At 44.0% G+C, this 18,154-nt stretch overlaps 1 protein-coding gene across 1 annotated transcript in view; it reads left to right on the top strand.

Annotated features, from left to right (window-relative positions):
- The window catches only part of LOC124032970 (C-Jun-amino-terminal kinase-interacting protein 1-like), a 139,726-nt gene that overhangs the window by 16,435 nt on the left and 105,137 nt on the right, over positions 1-18,154 (top strand). The window contains exon 2 of the mRNA XM_046344913.1: positions 6,710-6,771. Within this exon, the coding sequence (XP_046200869.1) occupies positions 6,710-6,771 (62 nt within the window). The remainder of the gene's footprint in view (positions 1-6,709; positions 6,772-18,154) is intronic.

The raw sequence follows: 18,154 nt of genomic DNA, 5'->3' as shown, positions 1-18,154 counted from the left end.
GGTCTAATGTGTTAATTTTTCAGCAAGTTCTTTTAAGCACTCACCTTGGAGGTCGGTTCCATCCTGTTGTCACAATGTCTGTGCTCACGTGGGCATGGTTACTGACTTGGCAAAAGTATTTTGATGTTACGGTATTATCTAATTTAGAAGGATAAAATCACATGTCATCTTCTCACAAACAGTTTCATATTTAATTATATAAGTTCCACAACATTTAGATGTACACTACTGTTCAAAAGTTCGGGATCACCTAGAAATGTCCTTGTTTTTGAAAGAAAAGCATATTTTTTGTCCATTGAAAAAAACATCAAATTGATCAGAAATACAGTGTTGCAAAGAAAGAAGGCAGAGTTGCAAAGAGAAAGCCATATCTCAGACTGGCCAGGAAAAAAAAACATTAAGATGGGCAAAAGAGAACAGACACTGGACAGAGGAACACTGCCTAGAAGGCCAGCATCCCAGAATCGCCTCTTCACTGTTGACTTGAGACTGGTGTTTTGAGGGTACTATTTAATGAAGCTGCCAGCTCAGGACTTGTGAGGCGTTTGTTTCTCAAACTAGACACTCTAATGTACTTTTCCTCTTGCTCAGTTGTGCACTGGTGCCTCCCACTCTTTCTATTCTGGTTAGGCCAATTTGAGCTGTTCTGTGAAGGGAGTAGTACACAGCGTTGTATGAGATTTTCTTGGCATGTTCTCGCATGGAATAGCCTTCATTTCTCAGAACAAGAATAGACTGATGAAAAGTTTTTGTTTCTGGTCTTTTTGAGCCTGTAATCGAACCCACAAATGATGATGCTCCAGATACAGAACTAGTCTAAAGAAGGACAGTTTTATTGCTTCTTTAATCAGAACAACAGTTTTCAGCTGTGCTAACATAATTGCAAAATGGTTTTCTAATGATCAATTAGTCTTTTAAAATGATAAACTTGGATTAGCTAACATAACGTGCCATTGGAACACAGGAGTGATGGTTGTTGATAATGGGCCTCTGTACGTCTATGTAGATATTCTATAACAAATCAGCCATTTCCAGCTACAATAGTCATTTACAACATGAACAATGTCTCCAATGCATTTCTGATCAATTTTATGTTATGTTAATGGACGAAAAATGGCTTTTCTTTAAAAAACAAGGACATTTCTAAGTGACCCCAAACTTTTGAACGGTAGTGTAAATCTGATAGCTGGGGCATATACATTTGTGGAGTTACCATTATTTGGTTATACCATCCTTAATGATATCATAAACAACGACTTATTTTACGTGATTATTGTCTCGAGCCCCACGAACCATTTACCACATTATTTACGTTAGAAATATCCAACCTTTTTATGTTACAGTATTGCAAAGTATATCTTTGTGGTAACAAAGGGATTTTTAACTTCCATTTCTGCAGAGTGGGAGAGAGAAATGTTAAGTCATAAAACTCTGGTGGAAGAGAGAGAGGGGAGGGGGGGCCTGATCTGGAGCCTATGATCCTCACCCAAGAGGGACAGTTGGGTAGGCGCTTGTTGGTGGAACGTCATGCCTAAAGTTTGCTAACCTGGCCAATGAAAAAATTATTAAAATAGTTTGCAATATCACTGGGTTTTTGTGATGTATTAGCCATCTGACTCAATGAATGGTGGAGCTGAGTTGGCCTTTTTGTCCAACATTATTTTTAAGGTGCTCCAAAGCGTTTTTACTATAATTCTTTATATCATTTATCTTTGTTTCATAGTATAGTTTTGTTTTATTCTGTTTAGTCACATGATTTCTCAATTTGCAGTATGTTTGCCAATCGGTTGTGCAGCCAGACCTGTTTGCCATTTATTTTGCCTCATCCCGCTCAACCATACAATTTTTCAATTACTCATCAATCCATGAGGATTTAACAGTTTGTGTAGTCTTTTTCTAATGGGTGCATGCTTATTAGTAACTGGAAGAAGCAATTTCATAAATGTGTCAAGTGCAGTGTCTGGTTGCTTCTCATTACACACCACATGCAAACAAATATTCTTTACATCATCAACTTAGGAATCATTGCAAAACTTCTTGTATGACCTCTCATACACTATATTAGAACTAGCCTTTGGAACTTTCATTTTTCTAGATATGGCTACTGCATTGTGATCACTACATCCAATTGGTTTTGGAAACTGCTTTAAAACAGATTTATGCAGGATTAGTAAAGATGTACATGTACATGACTTCATTCCTGTGCTGTTTTCAAATACCCTGATATGTTGACTGCTAACCTGAACCAGGATGCAGGCTCTGGTTAACGTTTTAAGCTTTTTCTTGAGTGGCAACACATACATTATCAAGCATTTCACACATATTATCCAGATATTGACTGTTAGCAGATGAACCTGTAGCCAACAGTATCTCACATGAGATCCTCTCTAAGCTTTACAGGAATATGGTTCTGAATATAGACTGCAACAATCAATCAAATGTATTTATAAAGCCCTTCTTACATCAGCTGATGTCACAAAGTGCTGTACAGAAACTCAGCCTAATACCCCAAACAGCAAGCAATGCAGGTGTAGAAGTATGGTGGATAGGAAAAACTTCCTAGAAAAGCCAGAACGCAGGAATAAACATGGAGAGGAACCAGGCTCTGAGGGGTGGCCAATCCTCTTGTAACGGGTTTCTTCTTCCTCCTCTGAGGAGGAGTAGTAGGAAGGATCGGAGGACCAAAATGCAGCGTTGTATGTATCCATAATGTGATTTAATGAAAAATGAATACAAAATACAAAAGAACAAGAGAATCAAAATGAAAACCGAAACAGACTGAGTCTGATTGAGAACCATACCAGGCCAAACACAGAAATCCCAAATTATAGAAAAAGGAACATAGACTGCCCACCCCAACTCACGCCCTGACCATACTAAAACAAAGACAAAACAAAAGGAATTAAGGTCAGAACATGACAGTACCTCCCCCCAAAGGTGCGGACTCTGGCCGCAACACCGGAACCTATAGGGGAGGGTCTGGGTGGGCGTCTGTCTGTGGTGGCGGCTCTGGTGCAGGACGTGGACCCCCCTCCACCATAGTCTTCTATGGTAGCCTCCTCTTAATCCGCCTCCATGGCCTCTTTAGAGCGGCGACCCTCGCCGCTCGCCCTCGGACTGGGGACCCTAGCCACGGGACCCGAATGGAAGGGAGACTCCGGCAGCACCGGACGGACGGGAGACTCCGGCATCTCCGGAGTGAAGGGCGATTCCGGCAGCTCCGGAGTGAAGGGCGATTCCGGCAGAACCGAATTAACAGACAGCTCTGGCAGCTCCTGACTGACCGGCGGCTCTGGCAGCTCAGGACAGACGGGCGACTCTGACAGCTCAGGACAGACGGGCGACTCTGGCAACTCAGGACAGACGGGCAACTCTGGCAGCTCAGGACAGACGGGCAACTCTGGCAGCTCAGGACAGACGGGAAACTCTGGCAGCTCAGGACAGACGGGAGACTCTGTAGGGAGCAGACGGAGAGACAGCCTGGTGCGTGGGGCTGCCACCGTAGGCTTGGTGTGTGTAGGAGGCACCAGATGGACCGGACCGCGGAGGCGCACTGGAGGTCTCGAGCACCAAGCCTGCCCAACCCTACCTGACTGGACGCTCCCCGTAGCCAGGCTAGTGCAGCGAGGTGGAATCGACCGCACTGGGCTGTGCTGGCGAACCGGGGACCGGTGCGATGAATCAAAATGAAAACCGAAACAGTCCCGAATGGTGCAAACACTGAAACGGAAAAATAATCACCCACAACTCAAAGGTGAAAGCAGGCTACCTAAGTATGGTTCTCAATCAGGGACAACGATTGACAGCTGCCTCTGATTGAGAACCATACCAGGCCAAACACAGAAATCCCAAATTATAGAAAAAGGAACATAGACTGCCCACCCCAACTCACGCCCTGACCATACTAAAACAAAACAAAGGAACTAAGTTCAGAACGTGACACCTCTTCTGGCTGTGCCAGGCGGAGATTATAACAAAACATGGCCAAGATATTCAAATGTTCATAGATGATCAGCAGGGTCCAATAATAATAATCCCAGTGGTTGTAGAGGGTGCAACAGGTCAGAACAAAATCAAATCAAATCAAATTTTATTTGTCACATGTGCTGAATACAACATGTATGCAATGAAATGCAATGAAATGCTTACTTAAAAGCCCCAACCAACAATGCAGTTTTAAAAAATAACACAAAAAAATAAGATTAAGAAATGAAAGTAACAAATAATTAAAGAGCAGCAGTAAAATAACAGTAGCGAGGCTATGTACAGGAGGTAACTTTACAGAGTCAAAGTGTGGGGGCACCGGTTAGTCGAGGTAATTTAGGTAATATGTGAGGGGGGGGGGCAATGCAAATAGTCTGGGTAGCCATTTGATTAGATGTTCAGGAATCTAATGGCTTGGGGGTAGACACTGTTTAGAAGCCTCTTGGACCTACTAGACTTGGCACTTAATTACTGCTTGAAATGCGGTAGCAGAGAGAACAGTCTATAACTAGGGTGGCTGGAGTCTGACAATTTATAGGGCAATTCTTAGTCCTGTATTGGCGCTTTGCCTGATTGATGGTTCGTAGGAGGGCATATCGGGATTTCTTATAAGCTTCTGGGTTTGAGTCCTGCTCCTTGAAAGTGGCAGCTCTACCCTTTAGCTCAGTGGGGATGTTGCCTGTAATCCATGGGATCTGGTTGGGGTATGTACTTACAGTCACTGTGGGGACGACGTCACCGATGCACTTATTAATGAAGCCAGTGACTGATGTGGTGTACGCCTCAATGCTATCGGAAGAATCCTGGAACTTATTCCAGTCTGTGCTAGCAAAACAGCTACAAAAAAATAGGTAGATAGTGTGGTCTACAGCTTATCATGAGATACTCTACCTCAAGCAAGCAAAACCTTGAGACTTCCTTCAATATCGTGCACCAGCTGTTGATTACAAATATACATAGACTGTCACCCGTTGTCTTACCAGAGACTGCTGTTCTGTACTGCCGAGTTTACATAAACAGTGGATGTCGAAAGTTTACATACACCATAGCCAAATACATTTAAACTCAGTTTAAATGGGAAGACCCATTTGCAACCAACTTTCTAACTCATGTCTTGAGATGTTGCTTCAATATATCTACATAATTGTCCTTCCTCGTGAAGCCATCTATTTTGTGAAGTGCACCAACCCTCCTGCAGCAAAGCACCCACACAACATGATGCTGCCATCCCCATGCTTCATGGTTGGGATGGTGTTCTTCGGCTTGCAAGCCTCCCCCTTTTTCCTCCAAACATAACGATGGCCATTATGGCCATACAGTTCTATTTTTGTTTCATCAGACCAGAGGATATTTCTCCAAAAAGTATGATCTTTGTCCCATGTGCAGTTGCAAACCGTAGTCTGGCTTTTATATGGCGGTTTTGGAGCAGTGGCTTCTTCCTTGCTGATCGGCCTTTGAGGTTATGTCGATATAGGACTCGTTTTACTGTGGATATAGATACTTTTGTACCTGTTTCCTCCAGAATCTTCCCACGGTCCATTGCTGTTGCTCTGGGATTGATTTGCACTTTTCGCACCTAAGTACGTTCATCTCCAGGAGACAGAACGAGTCTCCTTCCTGAGAGGTATGACGCCTGTGTGGACCCATGGTGTTTATGCTTGTGTACTATTGTTTGTACAGATGAACATGGTAACTTCAGGCGTTTGGAAATTGCTCCCAAAGATGAACAAGACTTGTGGAGGTCTACAATTTATTTTCTGAGGTCTTGGCTGTTTTCTTTTGATTTTCCCATGATGTCAAGCAAAGAGTCACTGAGTTTGAAGGTGGGCCTTGAAATACATCCTCAGGTACACTTCCAATTGACTCAAATTATGTCAATTAACCTATAAGAAGCTCCTAAAGCCATGACATAATTTTCTGGAATTTTCCAAGCTATTTAGAGTCACAGTCAACTTAGTTTATGTAAACTTCTGACCCACTGTAATTGTGATACAGTGAATTATAAGTGAAATAATCTGTCTGTAAACAATCGTGGAAAAATGTCTTAACCAACTTTCCAAAACTATAGTTTGTTAACAAGACATTTGTGGAGTGGGTTAAAAACAAGTTTTAATGACTCCAACCTAAGTGTATGTAAACTTACGACTTCAAATGTATTTGGCTAAGGTGTATGTTGACTTCCGACTTCAACTGTATACACTAGCCGGTGTCAGAGCATGGCCCAAAAGATTAAGGACTCCAGTCCACCAAGTCATAGACTGTTCCCTCTGCTACCGCACGGCAAGCGGTACCGGAGTCGAGGACCAAAAGGCTCCTTAACAGCTTCAACCCCCAAGCCATATGATTGCTGAACAATTAATCAAATGGCCATCCTGATTATTCACAATGACACTTTATTTTTACACTGCTGCTACTCGCTGCTTATAATCTACCCATAGTCACTTTACAAATTCCCTCGACTATCCTGTACCCCCACACTTTGACTCGCTACCAGTACCCCCTGTGTATAGCCTTGTTATTGTTATGTAGTTTTGTTGTGTTACTTTAATTTGCTTTAATTCACTTTAGTTGTTTGGTAAATATTCTCTTAACTCCATTTCTTGAACTGCATTGTTGGTTAATAAGGGCTTGTAAATATGCATTTCACTGTATTTGGCGCATGTGGCAAATAACATGTGATTTGATTTTGATTTGAAATTTTATTTTTCAACTTGTTTTCTTTCAGGGACTAAACAGGGCAATTGATGCTTTGGCAGGACAAATCCCTCTTTCCCGATTGGTGTGGAGGTAAGAATTTGTATCATTATCTGTTTATTTTTTTGTTGAAAATCAGCTAGCTGTTTTTTGCTCCATTTAGGCTTGCTTGCTAGCTAGCCAAGAAATATGTTGTGCAGAGTGCTGAGATCTAAGCAGGGCATGATACTGCAGACCTGCAGATGGGGCTAACAAGCTAACTTTTGGCCTAGCATTGCAGGTGGCTCTAAGCCTGGCAGGCTAGGATGCTGCGTACCCAATAAGGAGGGGGTCTGCGGTCCATGCAGGGCAGGATATATTAGACCTACTTGAGGGTCATGACATACTTGGCTTACTTGGAAGGCAGGGAACTCAAAACATGACCCTACTTGAAATGAAGGGAACTCTGACCCTACAAGGAAGGAAGGGAACTCTGACCTTACCGGGAAGGAGTGGAACTCTCACCCTACCCGGGAAGGAAGGGAACTGTAACCCTACCTGGAAGGATGGGAACTCTAAACCTACCATGGAGGCAGAATAAACTGGACCTACATGAGGGGCAGGACACTCAAAGTCTGGACAATTTACACCTGCCAGGTAGGGCCAAAACTGTAACTCTAACCCTACCGGGAAGGAAGGTAATAGGATCCCCTATGAAATGGACCAAATGAATGGCATATTATTGGCATTGGGCCAACCATATACACAATCGCAAATACCATTCAATTGGGCGGCAGTTGGTCAAAACCATATAGCAAATGGAACATGTCAGATGCTCAGTGTAATAAACCAAAAATCCAAAAGGGGGCGAGCGCACTCCACTGTAGGATGTCATATGTGAAATGGTCTGAAAGTCAGGTTTCAAAATGTTAAAACCTTGTAAAACGTGTATTTTGGACCGTTTTGTAAATGTTTTAGTCAATTATACATATGTAGGAACTGCATGGACATAGATTTGTCTTATTTTTTGCGAGTTTGTCATAAGGCCTATGTTTTGTCCATTTGCCATATAAAGGATACAAAGGAGGTCGGGTTCTGAACCCAAAAGTCACAGAACTATGTCCAACTGGCATAGGAAATGTCCAAATGGCATATATAAATTGTGGCAGACCAGGGGGTTGGGTCAAAACGTTTACAAAGATTAGACACGGACAGATTAAGATTAGCTCAGTTTCAAAGGTGTTTATAAAACTAATGGTTAAAAAGAAAATAATTAGGTCTCCCCCATGAGACCCTCTCTGGGATTCCATCTTCTGGGATCCGGGTCTTGCCGTATCCTGTGCCGTATCCTCTTGCCGTATCCTGTATCCTGAACTCCCTCCTGTTATGTCTGTAATCATCCCCAACTTTACGGGAGTCCTTTCTTCCCCCAGTCTCTCCCCTGTGCGCTGCCCTTTTGGCAGCTTTATGGGACTCGTACAGCTGGTGAGAAATCCGCCCTTGATTACTCACCAACCCCAATGAACTCCAAATAGCCTTGGCTGGAGAGCCCGATGAGACCTGGCATGTCGAGCAGAGGGAGTCATCGCCTGGTGATGTATACTCTGTCTGTCACCAGGCCTTGATGAGTCTCCCCCTGGTGGCTGACCTGCTGTATGCCACAAAGTATTGTTGAAAGTACTAAATCATGGTGTTATGTCCATTTGCCATACATGATCATAGGAAGTCAGGTTCCTAACACAAAAGTAACAGAACAATGTCCAAATGGCATGTGAAATGTCCAAAAGGCTTATGTAAATATTGAACGTACTAAATCAGGATGTTATGTCCATTTGCCATATATGATCATCAGAAGTTGGCTTCCAAATCAAATCAAATCAAATTTGTGGTGGTTAGCAGATGTTAGCAGATGTTAATGCGAGTGTAGCGAAATGCTTGTGCTTCTAGTTCCGACAATGCAGTGATAACCAACAAGTAATCTAACTAACAATTCCAAAACTACTGTCTTATACACAGTGTAAGGGGATAAGGAACATGTACATAAGGATATATGAATGAGTGATGGTACAGAGCAGCATACAGTAGATGGTATCGAGTACAGTATATACATATGAGATGAGTGTGTAGACAAAGTAAACAAAGTGGCATAGTTAAAGTGGCTAGTGATACATGTATTACATAAGGATGCAGTCGATGATGTAGAGTACAGTATATACATATGCATACGAGATGAATAATGTAGGGTAAATAACATTATATAAGGTAGCATTGTTTAAAGTGGCTAGTGATATATTTACATCATTTCCCATCAATTCCCATTATTAAAATGGCTGGAGTTGGGTCAGTGTCAATGACAGTGTGTTGGCAGCAGCCACTCAATGTTAGTGGTGGCTGTTTAACAGTCTGATGGCCTTGAGATAGAAGCTGTTTTTCAGTCTCTCGGTCCCAGCTTTGATGCACCTGTACTGACCTCGCCTTCTGGATGATAGCGGGGTGAACAGGCAGTGGTTCGGGTGGTTGATGTCCTTGATGATCTTTATGGCCTTCCTGTAACAACGGGTGGTGTAGGTGTCCTGGAGGGCAGGTAGTTTGCCCCCGGTAATGCGTTGTGCAGTCCTCACTACCCTCTGGAGAGCCTTACGGTTGAGGGCGGAGCAGTTGCCGTACCAGGCGGTGATACAGCCCGCCAGGATGCTCTCGATTGTGCATCTGTAGAAGTTTGTGTGCTTTTGGTGACAAGCCGAATTTCTTCAGCCTCCTGAGGTTGAATAGGCGCTGCTGCGCCTTCTTCACGACACTATCAGTGTGAGTGGACCAATTCAGTTTGTCTGTGATGTGTATGCCGAGGAACTTAAAACTAGCTACCCTCTCCACTACTGTTCCATCGATGTGGATAGGGGGGGTGTTCCCTCTGCTGTTTCCTGAAGTCCACAATCATCTCCTTAGTTTTGTTGACGTTGAGTGTGAGGTTATTTTCCTGACACCACACTCCGAGGGCCCTCACCTCCTCCCTGTAGGCCGTCTCGTCGTTGTTGGTAATCAAGCCTACCACTGTTGTGTCGTCCGCAAACTTGATGATTGAGTTGGAGGCGTGCGTGGCCACGCAGTCGTGGGTGAACAGGGAGTACAGGAGAGGGCTCAGAACGCACCCTTGTGGGGCCCCCGTGTTGAGGATCAGCGGGGAGGAGATGTTGTTGCCTACCCTCACCACCTGGGGGCGGCCCATCAGGAAGTCCAGTACCCAGTTGCACAGGGCGGGGTCGAGACCCAGGGTCTCGAGCTTGATGACGAGCTTGGAGGGTACTATGGTGTTGAATGCCGAGCTGTAGTCGATGAACAGCATTCTCACATAGGTATTCCTCTTGTCCAGGTGGGTTAGGGCAGTGTGCAGTGTGGTTGAGATTGCATCGTCTGTGGACCTATTTGGGCGGTAAGCAAATTGGAGTGGGTCTAGGGTGTCAGGTAGGGTGGAGGTGATATGGCCCTTGACTAGTCTCTCAAAGCACTTCATGATGACGGAAGTGAGTGCTACGGGGCGGTAGTCGTTTAGCTCAGTTACCTTAGCTTTCTTGGGAACAGGAACAATGGTGGCCCTCTTGAAGCATGTGGGAACAGCAGACTGGTATAGGGATTGATTGAATATGTCCGTAAACACACCGGCCAGCTGGTCTGCGCATGCTCTGAGGGCGCGGCTGGGGATGCCGTCTGGGCCTGCAGCCTTGCGAGGGTTAACACGTTTAAATGTCTTACTCACCTCGGCTGCAGTGAAGGAGAGACTGCATGTTTCTGTTGCAGGCCGTGTCAGTGGCACTGTATTGTCCTCAAAGCGGGCAAAAAAGTTATTTAGTCTGCCTGGGAGCAAGACATCCTGGTCCGTGACTGGGCTGGATTTCATCTTGTAGTCCGTGATTGACTGTAGACCCTGCCACATGCCTCTTGTGTCTGAGCCATTGAATTGAGATTCCACTTTGTCTCTGTACTGACGCTTAGCTTGTTTGATAGCCTTACGGAGGGAATAGCTGCACTGTTTGTATTCAGTCATGTTGCCAGACACCTTGCCCTGATTAAAAGCAGTGGTTCGCGCTTTCAGTTTCACGCGAATGCTGCCATCAATCCACGGTTTCTGGTTAGGGAATGTTTTTATCGTTGCTATGGGAACGACATCTTCGACGCACGTTCTAATGAACTCGCACACCGAATCAGCGTATTCGTCAATATTCCCATCTGACGCAATACGAAACATGTCCCAGTCCACGTGATGGAAGCAGTCTTGGAGTGTAGAGTCAGCTTGGTCTGACCAGCGTTGGACAGACCTCAGCGTGGGAGCCTCTTGTTTTAATTTCTGCCTGTAGGCAGGGATCAGCAAAATGGAGTCATGGTCAGCTTTTCCGAAAGGGGGGCGGGGCAGGGCCTTATATGCGTCGCGGAAGTTAGAGTAACAATGATCCAAGGTTTTACCACCCCTGGTTGCGCAATCGATATGCTGATAAAATTTAGGGAGTCTTGTTTTCAGATTGGCTTTGTTAAACTCCCCAGCTACAATGAATGCAGCCTCCGGATAAATGTTTTCCAGTTTGCAAAGAGTTAAATAAAGTTCGTTCAGAGCCATCGATGTGTCTGCTTGGGGGGGATATATACGGCTGTGATTATAATCGAAGAGAATTCTCTTGGAAGATAATGCGGTCTACATTTGATTGTGAGGAATTCTAAATCAGGTGAACAGAAGGATTTGAGTTCCTGTATGTTTCCTTCATCACACCATGTCCCATTAGTCATGAGGCATACGCCCCCACCACTCTTCTTACCAGATAGATGTTTGTTTCTGTCGGCGCGATGCGTGGAGAAACCCGTTGGCTGCACCGCCCTGGATAGCGTTTTCCCAGTAAGCCATGTTTCCGTAAAGCAGAGAACGTTGCAGTCTCTGATGTCCCTCTGGAATGCCACCCTTGCTCGGATTTCATCAACCTTGTTGTCGAGAGACTGGACATTGGCAAGAAGAATACTGGGAAGTGGTGCGCGATGTGCCCTTTTTCGGAGTCTGACCAGAACACCGCCGCGTTTCCCTCTTTTTCGGAGTCGTTTCCTTGGGTTGCTGCATGCGATCCATTCCGTTGTCCTGTTTGTAAGGCAGAACACAGGATCCGCGTCGCGGAAAACATATTCTTGGTCGTACTGATGGTGAGTTGACGCTGATCTTATATTCAGTAGTTCTTCTCGACTGTATGTAATGAAACCTAAGATGACCTGGGGTACTAATGTAAGAAATAATACGTAAAAAAACAAAAAACTGCATAGTTTCCTAGGAACGCGAAGCGAGGCGGCCATCTCAGTTCCAAACCCAAAAGTCAGTGAACCATGTGCAAATGGCATATATCCTGCCCTAAAAAAGTGTTGGGGCACTGTAAAGTCGATGGAGAATAAAAACACCTCCTCCAGCTGCCCACTGCACTGAGGATAGGAAACACTGTCACCACTGATAAAGCTATGATAATCGATAATTTCAATAAGCATTTTTCTACGGCTGGCCGTGTTTCCCACCTGGCCACCCCTACCCCGGCCAATATGTCAGCACCCTCTGCCGCAAGTTACCCTAATCCAGACAGCAGATGTTCTAAAAGAGCTGCAAAATCTGGATCCCTACAAATCAGCTGGGCTAGACCCTCTCTTTCTAAAATGATCTGCCGAAATTGTTGCAACCCCTATTACTCGCCTATTCAACTTTTCTTTTGTATCGTCTGAGATCCCCAACAGTTGGAAATCTGCCATGTTCATCCCCCTCTTGAAAGGGCGAGACAATTTAGACCCAAACTGTTATAGACCTATATCCATCCTGCACTGCCTTTCTAAAATCTTTGAAAGCCAATTTAACAAACAGATCACTGACCATTTCAAATCCCACCGTCCCTTCTCCACTAATGTAATCTGGTTTCCGAGCTGGTTATGGGTGCACCTCAACCACTCTCAAGGTCCTAAACTATATTATAACCACCATCGATAAAAGACATTGACTTGCTCATTGTTCTCGGGATGGCCGAACAGTGATAGTGGTTCCTCTCTATCGCTCGTTGGTTTTGATTTCAGCCTGTCTATTTGGTGATGTTAAATCACTGTTTAAACTTATTGGAAATAGACACTGCCGCTATGACCCAGGTTGTCACAGGAAGCTGAGAGTAAACAAATATTCTCATTGGGACACCCTTATACAGAATCGTGAGTTTCATGTTTTTACATTAAGAACTGACTGATTAACAGATGGTTGAATGCAGTGTGTTTCACTAACTGTAGAGTGAAATAAATAGAAATTAGGGTCAATTTAAACACTTCCGGTTACTCCAGGAATCTTAAAATCAACACAGGTCATCCTTATAGTGGCCTGATGGATTGTTATTGAAGACGATTGATATGGCAATCATAATCCACATAGGCATCAGGTTGAAGTTATGAGAGCAGGCAATGTTTTCTTATGGAGAGAGATCTCAATGTCTACTGTTAGAAGAAATACTCACTGTTAAGTGTTGGTTCAAAAAGGGTAGGCTTGCACAGACCGGGAAGACCTTAGGAACGTTCCTGGGATTGAATTGTGTTTCTAGCCTCAACGGTTTTGCCGCTGTCACCCAAAACCACCAAATTTAGGTCAGGATTCATTTTGGGATTCACCCTTGCTGCGGTGCTAAAAGAGTTGCAGGCCATTGCTTCAAATCCTATTGCTTCTAACTTCAATATGCTCTTTAAATAAATAATACCTACACCACTTTTAACATCACATTGCTCAACACTAGTGAGACTACAGTAGGCCTACAGTATATCGAAAAATATGACATGACTCTCCACCAATAATTACATATAGGGGTTAGGCCGGCACGGGTATCGAACCTGCATCTGTTTGCACTGCGGGAGCTCCCATCCACTCCGGAGCCCCCATCCACAAAGTCACAAAGTATCAAAATACAGTGAGGTGTTGGTAAAGGTATATTGTCCTGCTAATAGCCCATAATGTCCCGGTCAGGATAACCAAAACATGTATTTATTTAACCTCTTGAACCTCTGGGGGCAGTATTTCATTTTTGGATGAAAAACGTTCCCGTTTTAAACAAGATATTTTGTCACGAAAAGATGCCCGACTATGCATATAATTGACAGCTTTGGAAAGAAAACACTCTGACGTTTCCAAAACGGCAAAGATATTGTCTGTGAGTGCCACAGAAATAATGCTACAGGCGAAACCAAGATGAAACTTCAAAAAGGAAGTGAGACAGATTTTTGAGGCGCTGTGTTCCAATGTCTCCGTATATGGCTGTGAATGCGCCAGGAACGAGCCTACACTTTCTGTCGTTTCCCCAAGGTGTCTGCAGCATTGTGACGTATTTGTAGGCATATCATTGGAAGATTGACCATAAGAGACTACATTTACCAGGTGTCCGCCTGGTGTCCTCCGTCGAAATTGGTGCATAATCTCCAGCTGCATATATTTTTCCATGTGATTCAGAGGAGAAACCAAACTTCCACGAATGATATATCATCGAATAGATATGTGAAAAACACCTTGAGGATTGATTCTAAACAACGTTTGCCATGTTTCTGTCAATATTATGCAGTTAATTTGGAGAAGAAAAAAAAAATTAAATTAAAAAAAGTTTGATGACTGAATTTTCTGGTTTTTTTCTTAGCCAAACGTGATGAACAAAACGGAGCGATTTCTCCTACACAAATAATATTTTTGGAAAAACTGAACATTTGCTATCTAACTGAGAGTCTCCTCATTGAAAACATCCGAAGTTCTTCAAAGGTAAATTATTTTATTTGAATGCTTTTCTTGTTTTTGTGAAAATGTTGCCTGCTGAATGCTAGGCTTAATGCTATGCTAGCTATCAATACTCTTACACAAATGCTTGTTTTGCTATGGTTGAAAAGCATATTTTGAAAATCTGAGATGACAGTGTTGTTAACAAAAGGCTAAACTTGAGAGCCAATATATTTATTTAATATCATTTGGATTTTCATGAATAGTTAACGTTACGTTATGGTAATGAGCTTGAGGCTATAATTATGATCCCGGATACGGGATTGCTCATTTCAAGAAGTTAAGACTATCAGAAAGAATGTTGGTACTTATTTATTTAGATCCAAAGCCATGAATGAATGAGCCACTCAGCTTTATGTAGGTGCCAGCTAAATGACTGTGCCATCAACTTGATAATATATAATAATGCTGTTTGTGGTATTATTTGTTTTGTCTTTTCTGGTGGATTAAACTGAAATTACAAACAATTCCGTGATACAGCCAACCTAACTTAGAAATACATTTGACGATAGAATTCTCCCCATACCCTACTTCTAGGCAAGTCTATTTTCCAGCTACCTGCTTAATAGCCATAATTGCACAGTACAATGTGACCGTGTGTGTTTGAAAGAGTATTTCGTGAAATTGATATCCTGGTGATGGTTTTTATGTGGGGTTCAAATGAGAGGGAACTTTTCAGGGTGACACAGAGGCTTTTAACTTGTTTTGACAGAGGTACTGGGAAACCATCTATGGTGATGCTGAGGTTGTACTGTTTGGAGAGGTTGGATTTGGAGCCGATGAGCATGACCTCTTCTGTTAAGTTTTAGGAGGTTCATTCTCATCCAGTTCTGGATGTCTTGAAGGCAGCTGATGAGGGAGGGGAGTGGTGGGTTTGTTGGGAGGTGTCATCTTGGTGTCATCTGCATTGCAATGGAAGTGAACTTTGATGTTGCATCTTTCCCAGGGGTAGGTCACGCACCCTGATCTGTGCTTTTTCAGTTGCACAAACTGTTGATGGTCAGTGAGGTAGGAGGAAAACCAGGAGAGTGCAACACCCATGACACCAACTAGACATTTCATTAGGAGTGGGTAGGAGATGGTATGAAAGGCTGCATTCAGGCCGAGGAGGATGAGGATGGATAGCAGCCCTGAGTCAGCTGCATGGAGGGAGTTGTTACTGATTTTGACCAGGGCTGTTTCAGTGTTATGTTTGGAGCGGAAACCAGACTGGAATGGTTTGTGAAGGTTATGTGATTGAGTGGCCACAACCCACTCCCGTATTTTGGAGAGGAAGGGAAGGTTTAAGATGGACAGAAGTTGTTCATGTTCATGTTCATCTGAACTGCTTGAGGGAAGGTTCTGCAGGGAAGTTGTCAGGGGGCTAAAGTAGGAAGTTCAATGTGGAGAAGTGGACTTTTGGGTTGTTTTTACCAGAGTTGATGATGTCGGAGTAATAGGATGTTCTCGCAGCTGAGATGGCATTCTTATATTTTAACAGGTGATCTGTGTATGTTTGAGAGTGAACTACTCGACCAGTCTACTTGTACAAATGCTCAGGACGCCGTGCACTGGCTTTTAACAGGCATAGCTCCGGGGTGGTCCAGGGAGCAGTGTGAGTGAAGAAGACTGAGTGAGTTTTGAGGGGAGCGAATGGCACTGGAGGAGATGGGTGCCAATTTACGGGCTCCAAAGCAATTTTGCTATTGTGTGTGTTTTTTCGCGTTATTTGTAACTTATTTTGTACAAAATATTTCTGCCACCTCCTCTTATGACTGAAAAGAGCTTCTGGATATTCAGACAGCGATTACTCACCTCGAACAGGACAAAGATTTTTTGCTTAACGAATAGTACGCAAAGGATTTACTTCAGACACCGGACAAGGCCCACATCTCTGTCATTTGCATGAAGAAGAGACGGAGATATCGGGGACATGGGTCAGGGTGACTTGTAAGGATCCGACGGCGATTGGGAAATCCGCCTCTACCATCAGTCCTAATAGCCAACGTGCAATCATTACATAATAAACTGGATGAGCTCTGATCAAGACTATCCTACCAACGGGACATTAAAAATGGTAACATATTATGTTTCACTGAGTCGTGGCTGAACGACAACATGGATAACATACAGCTGGCCGGGTTTTCCGTGCATCAGCAAGATAGAACACTTGCCTCGGGTAAGACAAGGGGTCTGTGTCTATTTGTAAATAACAGCTGGTGCACAAAATCTAATATTAAGGAAGTCTCAAGGTTTTCCTCGCCTGAGGTAGAGTATCTCATGATAAGCTTTAGACCACACTATTTACAAAGAAAGTTTTCATCTATATTTGTCGTAGCTGTCTATTTACCACCACAAACTGATGCGGGCACTAAGACCGCATTCAACAAGCTGTTTAAATCCATAAGCAAGCAGGAAAATGCTCATCAAGAGTCAATGCTCCTAATGGCCAGGGACTGTAATGCAAGGAAACTTAAATCCATTTTACTTCATTTCTAACAGCATGGTACATGTGCAACCTGAGGGAAAACACTCTATACCACCTTTACTCCACACACAGAGACATGTACAAAGCTCTCCGTCCATTTGGCAAATTTGACCATAACTCTATCCTCCTAATTCCTACTTACAAGCCTAAACTAAAGCAGGAAGTACCAGTGACTCACTCAATGACGCAGATGCTAAGCTACATGAGTGTTTTGCTAGCACAGACTGGAATAAGTTATGGGATTGTTCTGATGGCATTGAGCAGTACACCACATCAGTCACTGGCTTCATCAATGACATCATCCCCACAATGACCGTACGCACAACCCCTAACCAGAACCCATGGATTACAGGCAAAATCCGCACTGAGCTAAAGTGTAAAGCTGCCGCGTTTCAAGGAGCGGAACTCAAACCGGACGCTTATAAGAAATCGCGCTATGCCCACCAATGAACCATCAAACAGATAAAGTGTCAATACAGGAATAAGATTCAATACAGGAGTAATCCTACACCGGCTCCGATGCTTGTCGGATGTGGCAAGGCTTGCAACTATTACAGACTACAAAGGGAAGGACAGCCTGGAGCTGCCCAGTGATACGAGCCTACCAGACTAACTTCAATGATCGCTTCGAGGCAAGCAGCACTGAAGCATGCAAGAGAGCACAAGATGTTCCGGACGACTGTGTGATCACGCTCTTTGTAGCTGATGTGAGAAAGACCTTTAAACAGGTCTACATTCACAAGGCCACATGGCCAGACCGATTACATTTACATTACATTACATTTAAGTCATTTAGCAGACGCTCTTATCCAGAGCGACTTACAAATTGGTGCATTCACCTTATGACATCCAGTGGAACAGTCACTTTACAATAGTGCATCTAAATCTTAAAGGGGGGGGGGTGAGAGGGAATACTTGTCCTATCCTAGGTATTCCTTAAAGAGGTGGGGTTTCAGGTGTCTCCGGAAGGTGGTGATTGACTCCGCTGTCCTGGCGTCGTGAGGGAGTTTGTTCCACCATTGGGGGGGCCAGAGCAGCGAACAGTTTTGACTGGGCTGAGCGGGAGCTGTACTTCCTCAGTGGTAGGGAGGCGAGCAGGCCAGAGGTGGATGAACGCAGTGCCCTTGTTTGGGTGAAGGGCCTGATCAGAGCCTGGAGGTACTGAGGTGCCGTTCCCCTCACAGCTCCGTAGGCAAGCACCATGGTCTTGTAGCGGATGCGAGCTTCAA

This window comes from Oncorhynchus gorbuscha, linkage group LG04, assembly GCF_021184085.1.
Source record: "Oncorhynchus gorbuscha isolate QuinsamMale2020 ecotype Even-year linkage group LG04, OgorEven_v1.0, whole genome shotgun sequence".
Classification (NCBI taxonomy): domain Eukaryota; kingdom Metazoa; phylum Chordata; class Actinopteri; order Salmoniformes; family Salmonidae; genus Oncorhynchus; species Oncorhynchus gorbuscha.
Note: the sequence above shows the minus strand (reverse complement) of the source record. Positions and strands in the feature narration are given on the sequence as shown.